Source organism: Chiloscyllium plagiosum, chromosome 21 (assembly GCF_004010195.1).
Source record: "Chiloscyllium plagiosum isolate BGI_BamShark_2017 chromosome 21, ASM401019v2, whole genome shotgun sequence".
In the NCBI taxonomy this organism is placed as follows: Eukaryota; Metazoa; Chordata; class Chondrichthyes; order Orectolobiformes; family Hemiscylliidae; genus Chiloscyllium; species Chiloscyllium plagiosum.
The window spans coordinates 45,056,223-45,071,267 of NC_057730.1; the positions used below are offsets into that span (position 1 = coordinate 45,056,223).

At 42.4% G+C, this 15,045-nt stretch overlaps 1 protein-coding gene across 2 annotated transcripts in view; it reads left to right on the forward strand.

Annotated features, from left to right (window-relative positions):
• The first annotated feature begins 4,766 nt into the window (after positions 1–4,766).
• The window catches only part of LOC122560825 (general transcription factor 3C polypeptide 1), a 72,702-nt gene continuing 62,423 nt past the window's right edge, over positions 4,767–15,045 (forward strand). For both annotated transcript variants that reach the window (XM_043711958.1, XM_043711959.1), the window contains exons 1-5: positions 4,767–5,026; positions 7,555–7,764; positions 11,506–11,682; positions 11,765–11,908; positions 14,296–14,392. In XM_043711958.1, the coding sequence (XP_043567893.1) occupies positions 4,806–5,026; positions 7,555–7,764; positions 11,506–11,682; positions 11,765–11,908; positions 14,296–14,392 (849 nt within the window). In that variant the 5' untranslated portion in view covers positions 4,767–4,805. The remainder of the gene's footprint in view (positions 5,027–7,554; positions 7,765–11,505; positions 11,683–11,764; positions 11,909–14,295; positions 14,393–15,045) is intronic.

A 15,045-nucleotide genomic window follows, 5' to 3' on the forward strand; every position in this document is an offset into this window, starting at 1 on the left:
GGGGATTTTGACTTTCCAAGCATAGACTAGGACTGTCATAATGTTAAGGGTTTAGATGGAGAGGAATTTGTTAAGTGTGTACAAGAAAAGTTACTGATTCAGTATGTGAATGTACCTACTAGAGAAGGTGCAAAACTTGACTTGCTCTTGGGAAATAAAGCAGGGCAGGTGACTGAGGTGTCAGTGGGGGAGCACTTTGGGGTCAGCGACCTTAATTCTATTTGTTTTAACATAGTGATGGAAAAGGATAGACCAGATCTAAAAGTTGCAGTTGTAAATTGGAGGAAGGCTAATTTTGATGGTATGAGGCAAGAACTTTCAAAAGCTGACTGGGGGCAGATATCGGCAGGTGAAGGGGTGGCTGGAAAATGGGAAGCCTTCAAAAATGAGATAACGAGAGTCCAGAGACAGTATATTCCTGTTAGGGTGAAAGGAAAGGCTGGTATGTGTGGGGAATGCTGGATGACTAGAGAAATTGAGGTTTTGGTTAGGAAAAAGAAGGAAGCATATGTCAGGTATAGACAGCAGAGATCGAATGAATCCTTAGAAGAGTATAATGGCAGGAGGAGTAAACTTAAGTGGGAAATCAGGAGGGCAAAAAGGGGACATGAGATAGCTTAGGTAAATAGGGTTAGGAAGAATCCAAAGGGATTTTATAAATATATTAAGGACAAAAGGTTAACTAGGGAGAGAATAGGGTCCCTCAAAGATCAGTAAGGCAGCCTATGCGTGGAGCCACAGGAGATGGGGAGATACTAAATGAATATTTTGCATCAGTATTTACTGTGGAGAAGGACATGGAAGATATAGAATGTGGGGAAATGGATGGGGACATCTTGCAAAATGTCCATATTACAGAGGAGGAGGTGGTGGATGTCTTGAAATGCATAAAAGTGGATAAATCCCCAAAACCTGATCAGGTGTACTCTAGAACTCTGTGAGAAGCTAGGGAAGTGATTGCTGGGCCATTGCTGAGATATTTGGATCATCGATAGTCACAGGGGTGCCAGACGACTGGAGGTTGGCTAATGTGGTGCCACTATTTAAGAAACGTGGTAAGGAAAAGCCAGGGAACTATAGACAAGTGAGCCTGACATCGGTGGTGGGCAAGTTGTTGGAGGGAATCCTGATGGACAGGATTTACATGTATTTGGAAAAGCAAGGACTGATTAGGGATAGTCAGCATAGCTGCGTGCATGGAAAATCATGTCTCACGAACTTGCTTGAGTTTTTTGAAGATGTAACAAAGAGCATTGATGAGGGCAGAGTGATGGACGTGATCTATATGGACTTCAGTAAGGCATTCGACAAGGTTCCCCATGGTAGACTGATCAGCAAGGTTAGATTAGATCTCATGGAATACAGGGAGAATTAGCCATTTGGAAACAGAACTGGCTCAAAGGTAGAAGACAGGGGAGAGGGGTGGTGGTGGAGGGTTGCTTTTCAGTCTGGAGGCCTGTGACCAGTGGAGTGCCACCAGGATCAATGCTGGGTCCACTACTTTGCATTATTTATATAAGTGATTTGGATGTGAACATAGGAGGTATAGTTAGTAAGTTTGCAGATGACACCAAAATTGGAGGTGTAGGGACAGCAGGTTACCTCAGAGTATAATGGGATCTCAGTCAGTTGGGCCAATGGGCTGAGGAGGGGCAGATAGAGTTTAATTTTGCTAAATGTGAGGTGTTGCATTTTGGAAAAGCAAATCAGAGCAGGATTTATACGCTTAATGGTATGGTCCTGGGGAGTGTTGCTGAACAAAAGGACCTTAGAGTGCAGGTTCATAGTTCTTTGAAAGTGGAGTCATAGGTAGATAGGATAGTGAAGAAGGCATTTGGTATTCTTTCCTTTATTGGTCAGAGTATTGAGTACAGGTGTTGGGAGGTCATGTTGGGGTTGTACAGGATGTTGGTTTGGCCACATTAGGAATATTGTGTGCAATTCTGGTCTCCTTCTTATTGAAAAGATGTTGTGAAACTTGAACGGGTTCAGAAAAGATTTACAAGGATGTTGCCAGGATTGGAGGATTTGAGCTTATGGGAGAGGCTTAATAGGTTGGGCTGTTTTCCCTGGAGTGTCAGAGGTTGAAGGGTGATCTTCTGGAGGTATATAAAATTATGAGGGGCATGGATAGGATAAATAGACAAAGTCTTTTCCCTGGGGTGGGAGAGTCTAAAAATAGACGGCACAGCTTTAAGGTGAGAGGGGAAAGATATAAAAGGGACATAAGGGGCAACTTTTTCATGTAGAGGGTGGTGAATGTATGGAATGAGCTGCCAGAGGAAGTGATCGAGGTTGGTACAATTGCAGCATTTAAAAGGCATCTGGATGGGTATATGAATGGGAAGGGTTTGGAGGGATATGGGCTAAGTGCTGACAAATGGGACAAGATTAGGTTAGGATATCTGGTCAGCATGGATGAGTTGGACTAAAGGGTTTGTTTTGTGATGTACATCTCTACGACACGATGACTCTAAGTACATTTAAAAGTCTGATAACAACGGGGAAGAAGTTGTTCTTGAATCTGTTTTCAAACTTTTGTCTCTTCTGCTTGATTGGAAGAGGGTGGAAGAGAACATAGTTGAAACTTTATTGCTGGAACAGCACAGCAGGTCAGGCAGCATCCAGGGAACAGGAGATTCGACGTTTCGGGCACAGGCCCTTCTTCAGGAAGAGAACATACCTGAGTTGGTAAGGGTCTTTGATTATGTTGGCTGTTTTCCAAGGCAGCGGGAAGTATGGATGGAGTCAATGGAAGGAAGGCTTATGTTTGTGACGGACTGGGCTGTGTTCACAACTCTCTGTAACTTTTCGTGGTCTTGGGCAGAAAAGTTGCCACACCAAGCTTGAGATATGATCGTTTCTGTGGTGCATCTATAAAAGTTGGTAAGGGCATTGTGAACATGTTTGATTTCCTTAGCCTTCCAACGAAGTAGAAACGTTGGTGTGCTTTCTTGACTGCAGCGTCGAAATGGACAGGACAGATTTGTTGGTGATATTCACTCCTCGGAACGTGAAGCTCTCGACCATCTCCACATCAGCACCATTGATACAGACAGGGGTGTGTCCTCCATTCCACTCCCTGAAGTCAATGACCAGCTTCTTCATTTTGCTGACATTAAGGGAGAGGTTAAACTGCCTCCACTGCAAGCTCAGTCATTGCATTTCACTGTGTGAAATTGCATCAAAAACGTCAAAAAATCCAACCTGACTTTACACTGTATAGTTGATCCAGCCTCAGTGGTCAGGTTCTTGAGTCCATATTAATCTCTATGTGGGAATAGCAGCAGATCTGAAGCACCTGCAGTTATTTGGGTTTTTTTGTTTGTACAACATTCTCTGTTTTTATAAAAGAAAACAACTTTGGATGCTAAAGATCTGAAACAAAAATAGAAATTGCTGGAGAGACTCAGCAGATCTGGCACATCTGTGGAGAGAGAAAGCAGAGTTAACATTTCAAGTCCAGTGAACTCTGTTTCCTTGTCCACTGATGCTACCAGATCTGCTGAGTTTCTGCAGTAAATTCTGTTTTTGTTATTATATTTCTGAATGGACCTCTCAAATTTTAAATTTAATGTTGATCTGGCTCTTTGTGCATCTTCTCTGCAGCCATAACATTGTATTCCTCGCTCTGTCTACTACTCTTTTATGCACTTTGTATCATGTGATCTTCCTGTATTGCATGCAAAATAAAACTTTTCACTGTACCTAAATACGTGACAATAATAAATCAAATCAAAAACAATTTCAGCTTTACAAACCGAAAGAACTGCGAATGCTGTAAATCAGAATCAAGAACAGAAATTGCTGGAAGAGCTCAGCAGGTCTGGCAGCATCTATGGAGAGAAATCAGAGTTAACGTTTCAGGTCCGATGACCCTTCCTCAGGCCGACTGTGGTTTGAAATCAACAAATAATTTTGATGAAGGGTCATCTAGACTTGAAACGTTGGACTGCTCTGTCTCTGTGGATGCTGTCTGACCCACCTTGACCTCCAACATTTGTTGTTTTCAGTCCAGATTCCAGCATCTGCGGTAATTTGCTCCTATGATTCTGTTTTTGCTTGGTTCCGATCGGTTGATTGACTGATTTATTTATCGTCACTTGTATCAATTTATCAGTGGAAAACTTTGTTTACAAGCCGCACAGGCAGACCATAGTAAGCAAGAATGCACAGAACAAAAGATTTAGATGGAGGCATACAGGTAACATTGCACAGGGCGAACAAGAGACGTCAATGTTAGCAAGGTCAGCATTAGAGTCAGAGAGTTATAGAGATGTACAGCAGAGAAACAGACCCTTCAATCCAACTCGTCCATGCCGACCAGATATCCTAACCTAATCTAATCCCATTTGCCAGTACTTGGCCCATATCCCTCTAAATCTTTCCTATTCATATAGCTATCTAAATGCTTTTTAAATGCTGTAATTTTATCAGCCTCCACCACTTCCTCTGACAGCTCATTCCATACCCACTCCACCCTCTGTGTGAAAAAGTTGCCCCTTATATATCTTTCCGCTCTCACCCTAAACCTATATTTCATACTCGAGAGTCAATAATCTAAAATCTCCAGCATCTGCAGTTCTCTGTTTTATTCCTAATTTTTTTTTTTGCTGTTGTGTTGTTGCATACAGTTTTAGGGACATAAAATGAGCTAAAGGCCACACTCGTGTTGTATAAGTCTATGAGTGTGTGCTCCCTCAGGCTCTGGTCTGGCTCACTTAGCTGCAGTAACGCGGTTCTCCGCTGTACGGCGGGCGGGCGCTGTCGCAGGAGGACCGTCTGGCCGGGCAGGCAGGCAGGCAATGGCCGCCCTGGAGTCGTTGCTGGATGAGGTTGCCCTCGAAGGGCTGGACGGGATCACCGTCTCCACCCTGTGGTTCCGGCTCGACAACCGCGTCCCCGCCTTCCCGCTGCACCTGGATCCGGCCACCAAGCAGTTCGTGTGGGAGGCCCTCGCCGCCTGCCCGGAGTTCACCTTCTACCAGCTACCCCAGGAGAGGCCGCCCTTGGTCTACCATGACAGGTAAGGGGGGTGGGGGGAAGATGATGGGGGTGAGGGGGGAAAAGTAGGAGAACCATAGAATCCCTAGTGGAAACAGGCCATTTAGTTGGACAAACCCACACTGACCCTCGGAAGAGTATCCCACTCATTCCCCCTACCCAATGCACCAAGCCACTTATCCCTGGACACTACAGGCAATTTATCACAGCAAATTCACCTCACACTGTGGGAGGAAACCATTGCAGACGCATTGCGCCCGAGGCTGGGATCGAACCAGGGTCCCTTGGGATGTGAGGTAGCAGTGCTAACCACTAAGCCACTGTGTAGATGGGGGACTGTGTACAGAAGACAGAGGGGTTGGGGAGGTGAGGGGAAGTGGGGAGAAAAGAAGATAGAGGGAGGGTTGAGTAGGTGGAGGTGAGTGTGAGATGGGGGAAGGAGTGAGGGTGTGATGGGGGGAAAGGTAGTTGGGGAGAGGGAGGGAAGATGGAAGGTTTGGAGACGAGGGGCTAGAAGGACAAGGGAGAGGGAAGATGGGAGGTAGAGTAATGAGTTGGGCAGGAAGTATCTGCAGTCCTTATTTTCTCCAGGTAGAGTAATGAGTTGGGCAGGAAGAAGATGGGAAGGGAAAGTAGGGGAGGAGCAGAGAGTTGTAGATGTTCCATTGTTGAATATATTGAAGATGGGATAGACAGACAGTCTTGCAATCCAGTGATGGCAAAAGCTGGGAATGCTCACACTGAAGGTGTTTGGGTGATAGTGGAGAGCTGTGAGTGGTTGTGCTGCAGGATGGTGGGGAAGTGAGTCAAGTCAAATATTTTACATCAACTTGTGTTTAAGTGGATGGTATGGTGGCTCAGTGGTTAGCACTGCTGCCTCACAACACCAGGAACCTGGCTTCAATCCCAGCTTTTGGCGACTGTTTGTATGGAGTTTGTGCATTCTTGCTGTGTTTCCTAGTGCTCTGGTTTCCTCCCACAGTCCAAAAGTGTGTAATTCAAGTGAATTGGCTATGCTAAATTGCCCATAGTGTTAGGTGCATTAGTCAGGGGTAAATGTAGGGGGATGGGTTATTCTTTGGAGGATCAGTGTGGACCTGTTGGGCCAAATGGCCTATTTCCACACTGTAGGGAATCTAATCTAATCAACTGAGAGAGCTGATGGAAGTCCAATTTAATGTCTCATCATAAACACAATGTCTCTGGTGCAATTTTGGTGGAAGGAGAAATTTCCTGATCCTGGGGCCATCAGTGATACTGACACAGCCAGAATTAGAAGAGCACAGATATCTCAGTGTTGGAAAGCTGGATAAGATTAGAGAAGGGGAGGAGTAAGTTTTTTTTTAATGGATTGAAAGCAAGGATGTGATTTTGAAAATTGTGATATTGCCACACCTGAGACTCAGTGTTGGAATTTTTTTGTTTCCTACCAGTAGATCTTGAGTTCTAACCCTGCTCCAGAAATGTGAGCACATCATCTGGGTTGACATCTAGTGCAGCAGTGAGGCATCATTGCACTTAAGAGTTTCCATATTTCAGATTGAGAATCAAGACCCTGTCCTCCCAGGTGGATGTGAAAGTTTCCACAGCACCAAAGAGAGTAGGGAACCTCTCTGTTTCAGCAAATTCTGGGCCGTTGTTTTCATGTGATCCTCCATGAACAATCTTAAACAGTTAAAGCAGTGAATTGTTTAATTCTTCTTGCTTTTAACGTCCACTTGTCACAGTACAGTGTTCAGTGCGCAATAACGTTGAGCGCAGTATGAGCTGGAGTGAGCTGCTGTACTAAGAATTTTTTTCACTTTATTCATTCATTGAATGAGGTGTCGCTGGCTAGGTGGTATTATTGCCCAGAGTGTGAACCACATTGCTGTGGGTCTGGAGTCACATGTAAGCCACACCAGGTAAGGATGGCAGTTTCCTTCTCTAAAGGACATTAGTGAACCAGATGGGTTTTTCCAATAATCAACAATGGATTCATGATTTTCATTATACTCTTAATTCCAGATTTTTAAAAAATTGAATTCAAGTTCCACTTTCTGCCATGGCAGGATTTGAACCAAGGGCCCTAGAACATTACCTGGGTTTCTGGATTAACAGTCCAGTGATAATACCACTAAGCCATTGCCTTTCCCCATTTTTCCCCTCCTCCCCTGAAAGTAATAGCATTACTTTATGGAACACGTTTACATTTGTTCAATAATGAACTTACTGAAATAGAAAATAATGATGAAAAGCTAAAATAAAAGTACTAAATATGTTGTTTCAAAATAAATCCGAACTGATCACATATTATTTGTCTATATTGTGTGTTAAGTACCCAACAGTCCTGTCTGTTCTGAACTAGGATTATAAAGCTTCAAGATTCAAAACTTTAATCTTCTGTGTTCAATTTGTTATTCAAGCTCTTAATGAAATGAATATTTTGCTTTCTAAATGTAATATTCACTCATGAAGAATGCACACTCTAATTTGAAAGTATGATTGTTTTGATCAGTACCTTACATGTTCAACTGCATTTTAATCTTTTTATGTTTTGTTCCTGATAAGATATGAAGAAATTGATCCGGAGACAGGAATTCAAGAGACGCGGAGGGATCCTACACCTAGAGATGATATCTATCCAGTTTGCATCATTTCTGACAATAAAGATGGAATTCAGGGTTCCTGTCAACATTTTCACAAGCGAAAAGATGTAACTGCAGAGATAAGGACTCATCAGTTTATACCAAGGTGCACATTGGATGAAGCTATAAACAGGTGAGTTATGAAAGCTTATCTATAATTTTGTGGAATTCAAAGTTTTCTTTGTTGTTTCGCGGGATGTGCATCTTACTGGATTTGCTGTTGGTCTGTTTGCTGAGCTGGTAGGTTTGTTGGCAGATGTTCCATCCCCTTTCTTGATGACATCATCAGTGCTGTGTTGCCTTGTGTGAAGCGCTGCTGTATTGTTGCACTTTGAATTGATGTGGTTCTGTTTGAGCTGTTTCTGGTTGGTGGCAGTTCCGATTTTTCCATTGCAGCGGATTGTATATTGGGTTTAGGTCAATGTGTTTGTTGATAGAGTCTGAAGAGGAGGAGGACCGTGCTTCCAGGAATTTCCTTGCTGTTCTTTGTTTGGCCTGTCCTAGTATCGTGTTGTCCCAGCCAAACTCATGGTTTTTGTTGTCCGTGTGTGTGGATACCAGGGAGAGTTGTTTGTGTCACTTAGTTGCTAGCTGGATTCATGAATGTGGTTTACTAGCTATCTGCCTGTTTGTCCTACATAGTGCTTAGTGCGCCTAGTGCATGTCGCATCCTTTATTCTGGTGAGCCGCTGCCTGAGTGCGGCTGTCAGTTTGTGTCCTGTCAAGTCCCTAGTGGTTGGAGCAGTCTAGCTGTCAGTTTCGAAATGTTTTTAATGTATGGGAGAGTAGCCAGTGTGTTGGGGCATGTCTTGTTGTCTTGGCGTTGCTTGTTCACTAGGCTTCTGTGGACGAAGCTGTAGAGTATCTGTTTTTAGCAAAGACTTGGTATGGGTGTTTTTCTTCCCCTCTTCACAGTTTCGGGGTGCTGCTGTGTATTGCTGCTCTTTTGAACATGGTCCTAATGCAGCTTCTTTTGTGAGTGTTCGGGTGGTTGTAATTGTAGTTTAGGATCTGATCAGTATGTGCGGTCTTTCTTTACACTTTTGCTATGCATTCACCATCCTGTGTCCTTGTAACTATTACATCTAGAAATGGGAGTTGGTTGTTGTCCTCCTCGCTAGTAAATTTGATCCTGGAAATGCTGTTGATCTTCTGGCGTGTGTTCTTGATTTTAGCTCTTTTGATTAACGCAAAAATGTCATCAAAAGTCTCACTGGCAAGGCCAGCATTTATTCTTGTGCCCTAACTACACTAGAACTGAAAGGCTTGCTTGGCCATTTCAGAGATGCTTGTGAGTTAACCACATTGCTGAGGCTCTGGAGTCACATGTTGGTTATCCTTCTGTATAGAGGATGAGTGAACCGGATGGCTTTTGATAATTGGTGATAATTCTGTCGGCCATTATTTCTGAGATGAGTTTTACATTATGTTTTAATTGAATTTGAATTCCAGCTTCTATGGTGGAATTTGAACCAACCTGTTCAGAGCAGTGTAGGAGCAAATTACTGCAGCTGCTGGAACCCGTACTGAAAACAACAAATGCTGTAGGTCACAGTGGGTCAGACAACATCCATGGTGAGATACCAAGCTAATGTTTCGAGTATAGATGACTCTTCATTGGAGCTGAAGTGAAGTGTGTGGCCCAGACAGCATTTATCCTGTAGTTTGGATGGGGAAGGGAGGAAGGTGGGTGTAGCATGCTAGTGGAGAAAGGATTTTGCTAGTTCAGATTAAGTGATCGGAACGGCAGAACAGTGGTGTGTTTCCTGTCAGACTTGCAAGGACAGACAGTCCCCCTGGGTTGGGGTGGTTGGGAGAGAGGACATGATAACAAGCTAAAAGAGAGGGAAGAAATGGTTCACAATTTAAAGGTGGTTGAACTCCATATTAAGTCCAGAAAGCTGTAAAGTACCTGGTCTGAAGATGAGATGTACCAGTTGCGCTGAAATTCACTGGAATACTGCAACATGCCTAGGACAGATAAGTGGCCATGCATATAGGATGCTGTCCTCGGCATGCTGCAATGTTCCAGTGAATCACAGCGCAAACTGGAAGAATAATATCGCATCTTCAGACTAGGCACTTTACAGCCTTCTGAACTTAATATGGAGTTCAACACCTTCAAATTGTGAATCATTTCTTCCCTCTCTTTTTAGCTCATTGTCATGTCCTCTCTACCCTCCCCTCATCCCCGGGGGACTTCTGTCCTTTTCAGGTCTGATTGGAGATACAGCATTGTCCTGCCGTTCTCACATTCTGATCACTTAATCTGAACTATCGACATCTTTTCACCACCCAACACAACCATTGCCGGCCCTTTCCCCTCCCAGTCCCCCTCCCCCTCCCCTTCCCCCTCCCCCTCCCCTTCCCCAACTATAGGATAAATGCTGTCCCCTGCACACTTCAGCTCTGATGAAGAGTTATCTAGACTCGAAATGTTAGCTTGCCCTCTCTCCATGGATGCTACCTGACCCACTGTGATCTCCATCATTTATTTTCACATCTCTTCAGAGCATTACCTGGGGCCTCTGGATTACTAATGGCATTCTTGTAGCCAGGTTACAAAAAAGTTACTCCCTGAAATTCTATCCCATCTTACGACTGTTTTATCTAATAGATAAAGTTAATAAAGCTGGCAGCTGGTGTTAAAAGTAGATTTTTAACACATGGGTCACATTGCTTTTGTGAATTGGTATTTCAGGAAATAGGGAGAGATAGGACATTGACAGATTTGAAAATAGGAGAGCTTGAAATTTGACACATTAACCTGGAAGGGTCAATAACTGGCTGGGGATGAAGTGTTTTGTGGTCACCGTCCATGTCTAAATTGGTCTCTTGTTGTCCCCAAGGCAAGGCATAGACAAGGAAGGAAGCCAAGGATTCCTTTGGAGATCCCAGAGGTAGTATCGTGGAGCTGGATGAAAATAGCTGATGTCGGTTATGATCTGATCATGATAACCATCCCTTGCCTTGCCTGAGGACATCGAGTGGTCCATTCAGTGAGTTGAGGAGTCCTCAGGTTGTAAGGCACAGGCAGGATACACAGAAGGGCAACAATAATGAAGCTAGCTAATTTAAACCTGCATTTTATAGGTGAATTATGATCTAATACTTCTGTTACACTGCAGTTATATATCTCAATGCTTCTGTTATAGACTCAGCCAGACCACTCAAAACATTCTTAAGCAGGCAACCCAGATCATAACTTTGTAATTTATTTCAGTAAGTGTACAGTGTAAGTTACCCAGAGTAAGTTAGTGAGGTTGACAACCAGGTTTTAAAACAGACAAAAATGTATTCACAAAATTACACAATAAAACACAAAGAACAGAATAGAGAACCCCTATAGAACTCAGTCTATCCAGACTAGATTTAATTATGCTGTTCTGAATATACACAACAGTCCCATTAAGCAAATCCCTTTTAAAAAAAACAGTAAAGATAGAACACACACTTACAGGTTGAAGTTAGAAGGAGAGAGAGTTTTTGCAGACTGTTCACACAGTCCACTGCTGAATTTTTAACTAATTCTGGACTGAACTGCTCAGCTAGAGAGCTGACCACTCTCCTTTCATTATACAGGTCACTTCTAAAACATGACCACTTTGGCCTGAAGTCTCATCTGTTTACAAATAAACAAAAAGGCCTCTCAATACCCTTGAATGTCTGTACCGAACCAGTCTCATCGGAACTGGGAGTTGTTTACCACCCCTCTGAATAAAACCAAGGGTACAGTCTCCTTGAGAAAAGGAGCAGCTTTTAGAAAAATGGGACCAGCTTTGTGACTCTTCACACTTCTAAAAGGTCTGTATTCTTTATATCTACTCTACTGTAAAGGCTCATTTTGAATCCTCTATTCTGTTTTGTTCTGTAGATGGGGTGAGAGATTAGTCATTGTTGCCTCTCAAATGGTTCGTCATCGAGCCCTGATCGGGTGGGAAAGTGATCCAGAATTGAAGCTGCCTGACTATTCTTACTGCATTCTGGAAAGGCTGGGCAGAGCAAGATGGCAGGGAGAGCTGCAAAGAGACCTTCACAGTGGAGCTTTCAAGTGAGGACAAATTTCATTCAGAGAAACTGTATCCTTTTGTACAATTGTTTTAATTTTAAAATTATGTTACTTTTTTTTGTAGAATTGATGCTCGTAAAATGCATTATCACCGAAGAGTTCTCGACAGAAACAGTCTGATTACTCTGCAGTCACACGTGATTCGTCAGCCTAATGGCAACCAGCAGTATTCCATTTTGCTCCTTCTCAAACGCTTTCACATTGACCGGTAAAATAGTTTCGTTTGAAAGCTTGTGTTTGACTTCAGTGCTTTAAAACAATGTTGTAATATGCAATAATATAACTGGCAGTTAACTACACTTTGGGTGCCAATGCTGAGATGCTTCACTCATTGCTGAAAGATATGCATCACAAGTATCAGTGAAAGTTATCCACATTGGTTATGTGAAGAAATATTGTCAATCCGAAGGACAGTTATTTTTAAAAATGGTACTTAAAAATTTTGGCAAAAGAAATTCACATCCCACTAGCTCCTCATCAGTTGTTTAAAATAAGAACGTGATAAGCAAATAGACAGAACTCTGCTTGCAAGGGCAGAGTACAGTATGGATTTATAACTAAACACTTGTACCTCTGCAACATGCTGTAATATCGCAGTGCCATATTTTGAGAGCATTAATCTCACTTTGAGTTAATCGTTTTAGTGACAAGCTGCTAGAATCTAATCACATCAATGAGTGTTACGTTCAGGATTCACTGCTCTTTTAAAAAAAAAAGTTTACTTTGGTATTTCTCTAACATCTTAACTCTAATTTGGATAGGGTGAAATTTTACATGAAAAGACACATTTATTTCATTTGCCTATACTCCATGTGTTTGCTTGAGCAGCAGACTGAGAAGCATGTGCAGGGTGAAAGGTTCTTCAGTTGTACATAACCTTGGTTCGACCACACCCAAACTATTATGTGCAGTTTTGGTCTTACCTATGCTGTGCTTTGATTTAGATTTAATAATAATGATGAGGCTAATAGTGCTGACTTACATTGGAGTAAATTAGGTAGAATCCTCCAGAAAGTACTTGAGCATATTAAGCACACACTTCTGGATGTTAAGGTTCAAGTTCCTCTGCTGCTCCATAGGCTGCACTGCAGCAGTATCTCACTGAGAGACGAACCATTGAAATGCAAAGTTGGTACTTTGACATATAGTTATTCCACTATTCCAGTGGTGGAAAAGGTTGAGGCCAACGTAATTATTATCAAACAAGCCCAGTTATCCTGAAAATTTTAATTTGCAAGTATGGAATCTTCTTCCTTTAGAAGTTAATGCATGTTGGGATTTTTAAGAAGCCATGTTACTCTTGCTGTTTAGCTCTTTTTGTCCATCCTGGAACAGGCGGCTTAACTAGCCTGTTCCTGTGCCGTGAAAGCTTTGTGATGCTATGGACACACTGTACTACATCAGACGCCAGACTTATGGCAAGACTCTGCTTAAAAGCACTGTGGACTGCTATTGGCATAGTGAGTGCAAAACCCTGTCCCTTCATTGCTCACCATTTCTTTTTTACTAACTCTTTGGATGTATGTGTTTCTGGCAAGACTATCACTTCTTGTCCATCCCTTTTTGACCTTGGGATTACGATGGTGAGCCAGTTTCTTGAATTGCTGCAGTCCATATGGTAAAGACACACCCAAAGTGCTGTTAATTTCACTCTCAGTCTAATTTTATTGTTACTAAAAGCAGACAATTAGGAAGGCAATTGGTATGTTCACCTTGAAGCACAGGGTTGCTTCAATTGTACAGAACTTTGGTTAGTTCACACCTGGAGTAATTTGTGCAGTTTTGTTCCCCCTTACCTTGTTAAGAATATTGTCATTGAGAGTGTGAGATAAAGGTTTGCAACTTGTGTTCCTGATGAAAAGATTTGAAATACTGGGTCAGTATTCCCTAGAGTTTCAAAGAATGGGGTGAAGAGAGTCATTTTGGACCCATCGCATTATCTGCTTTTTTCTCTACACAGATGCTGCTGGACATCCTGAGTTTTGCCAGAACTTTCTATTTTTATTTCAAATTTCCAGCATCCGCAATGTTTTGCTTTTAGTAAAAGGGCTAAGCAGCATAAATGTTTCCCCAGTTGGTGAGTTTAGAAACATTGGACAATTTCAGAATAAGGGGGAAACCATTTGGGACCAAGAAAAGGAAAATTCTTTTTACAAGGAAATTCCAATATCTTTGGAATTCCCTACCCCAGAGGGCTGTGGAAACTCAGTTATTGACTATTTCCATAGTAAAAATTGACAGATTTCTGAAAAATGTGTAATGGCAATGGTGTGGGGGAAAGCGATTTTGATATGGATGATCAGCTATGATACTAATGATTGGTGGAGCAGGCTCAGCAGGCCGGATGGCCCACTCTTGCTTCTATGTTCCAATGAATACCTTGCATTTTTAGTACTGATCAAGGGTCAAGAAAATGTTAACTCCTGAGTGAGCTGAAAAGTTTTCATGACCTGAAAGTAGCAAGTTTACACTGTTGCTGCATGGAGCTTCCTTTGGTTTAAGTGGGTTTTGTGTAACCTGTGTTGTTCCACTTGATGATGTTATGAAATTTGCTCATTCTTTATTCATTGCTTCACTTTTCTATCCATTATGCAGGAGAAGCAAATATGATATTTTAATGGAAAAAATCTCCCATATCCTTGTCAACCGGCCCAATCAGATGGAAATCATGTTGACTCTCAGGGATGAGCTGGTAGGTTTTTCAAAAGACAATCAGTGGCATAATATGGTGGGGTGGAAGGTTGAGGTGCTGGCGGTCATGGTTTATCATTTTGTTTCTATGCAACTTATCTTTGGTAGCTTTCTGTTCTGATTCTTGATATAATTTCCATTGATGTCGGAGGGTACAGTGTTTTTTACTGTCTCTGGTGCACTTGTGTTAGCAATAGTTGTCGTTAATGTGCCGTGCTGGCCTCCCTGTGGAAGTTGTCATTTGTCCTAAACACCAGATAAAGTCTTTGGAACAAACTATATCACTTTGAATAAGTCATTCTTCAAGTGTGATCCCACTGACTCTCATCAGTTGTTCCAGTCTGCAATATATAGTTTTTGGGGGAGAGGCAGGAAGGCATTAAAACCAATAAATGTAAACACTGTAATGCTGGAAATAACAGCTCAGGCAGCATCTGTGGAGAGAAAACCCAAGTTCCTTTCTTGGGTCCCTGACCTTTTATTGCAATACTGAATGTATTCTGACGAAAGGTCAATGACCTGCAACATCAATATTGTCTTCCCCTGCATAGGTGCTGCCTGAACTGATTATTTCCAGCACTTTCTACTTCAATTTAAGATTTCAGCCTCCACCAAATTTTGCTTTTGATGTCCAGCCAAACCTTTATCTTTGAC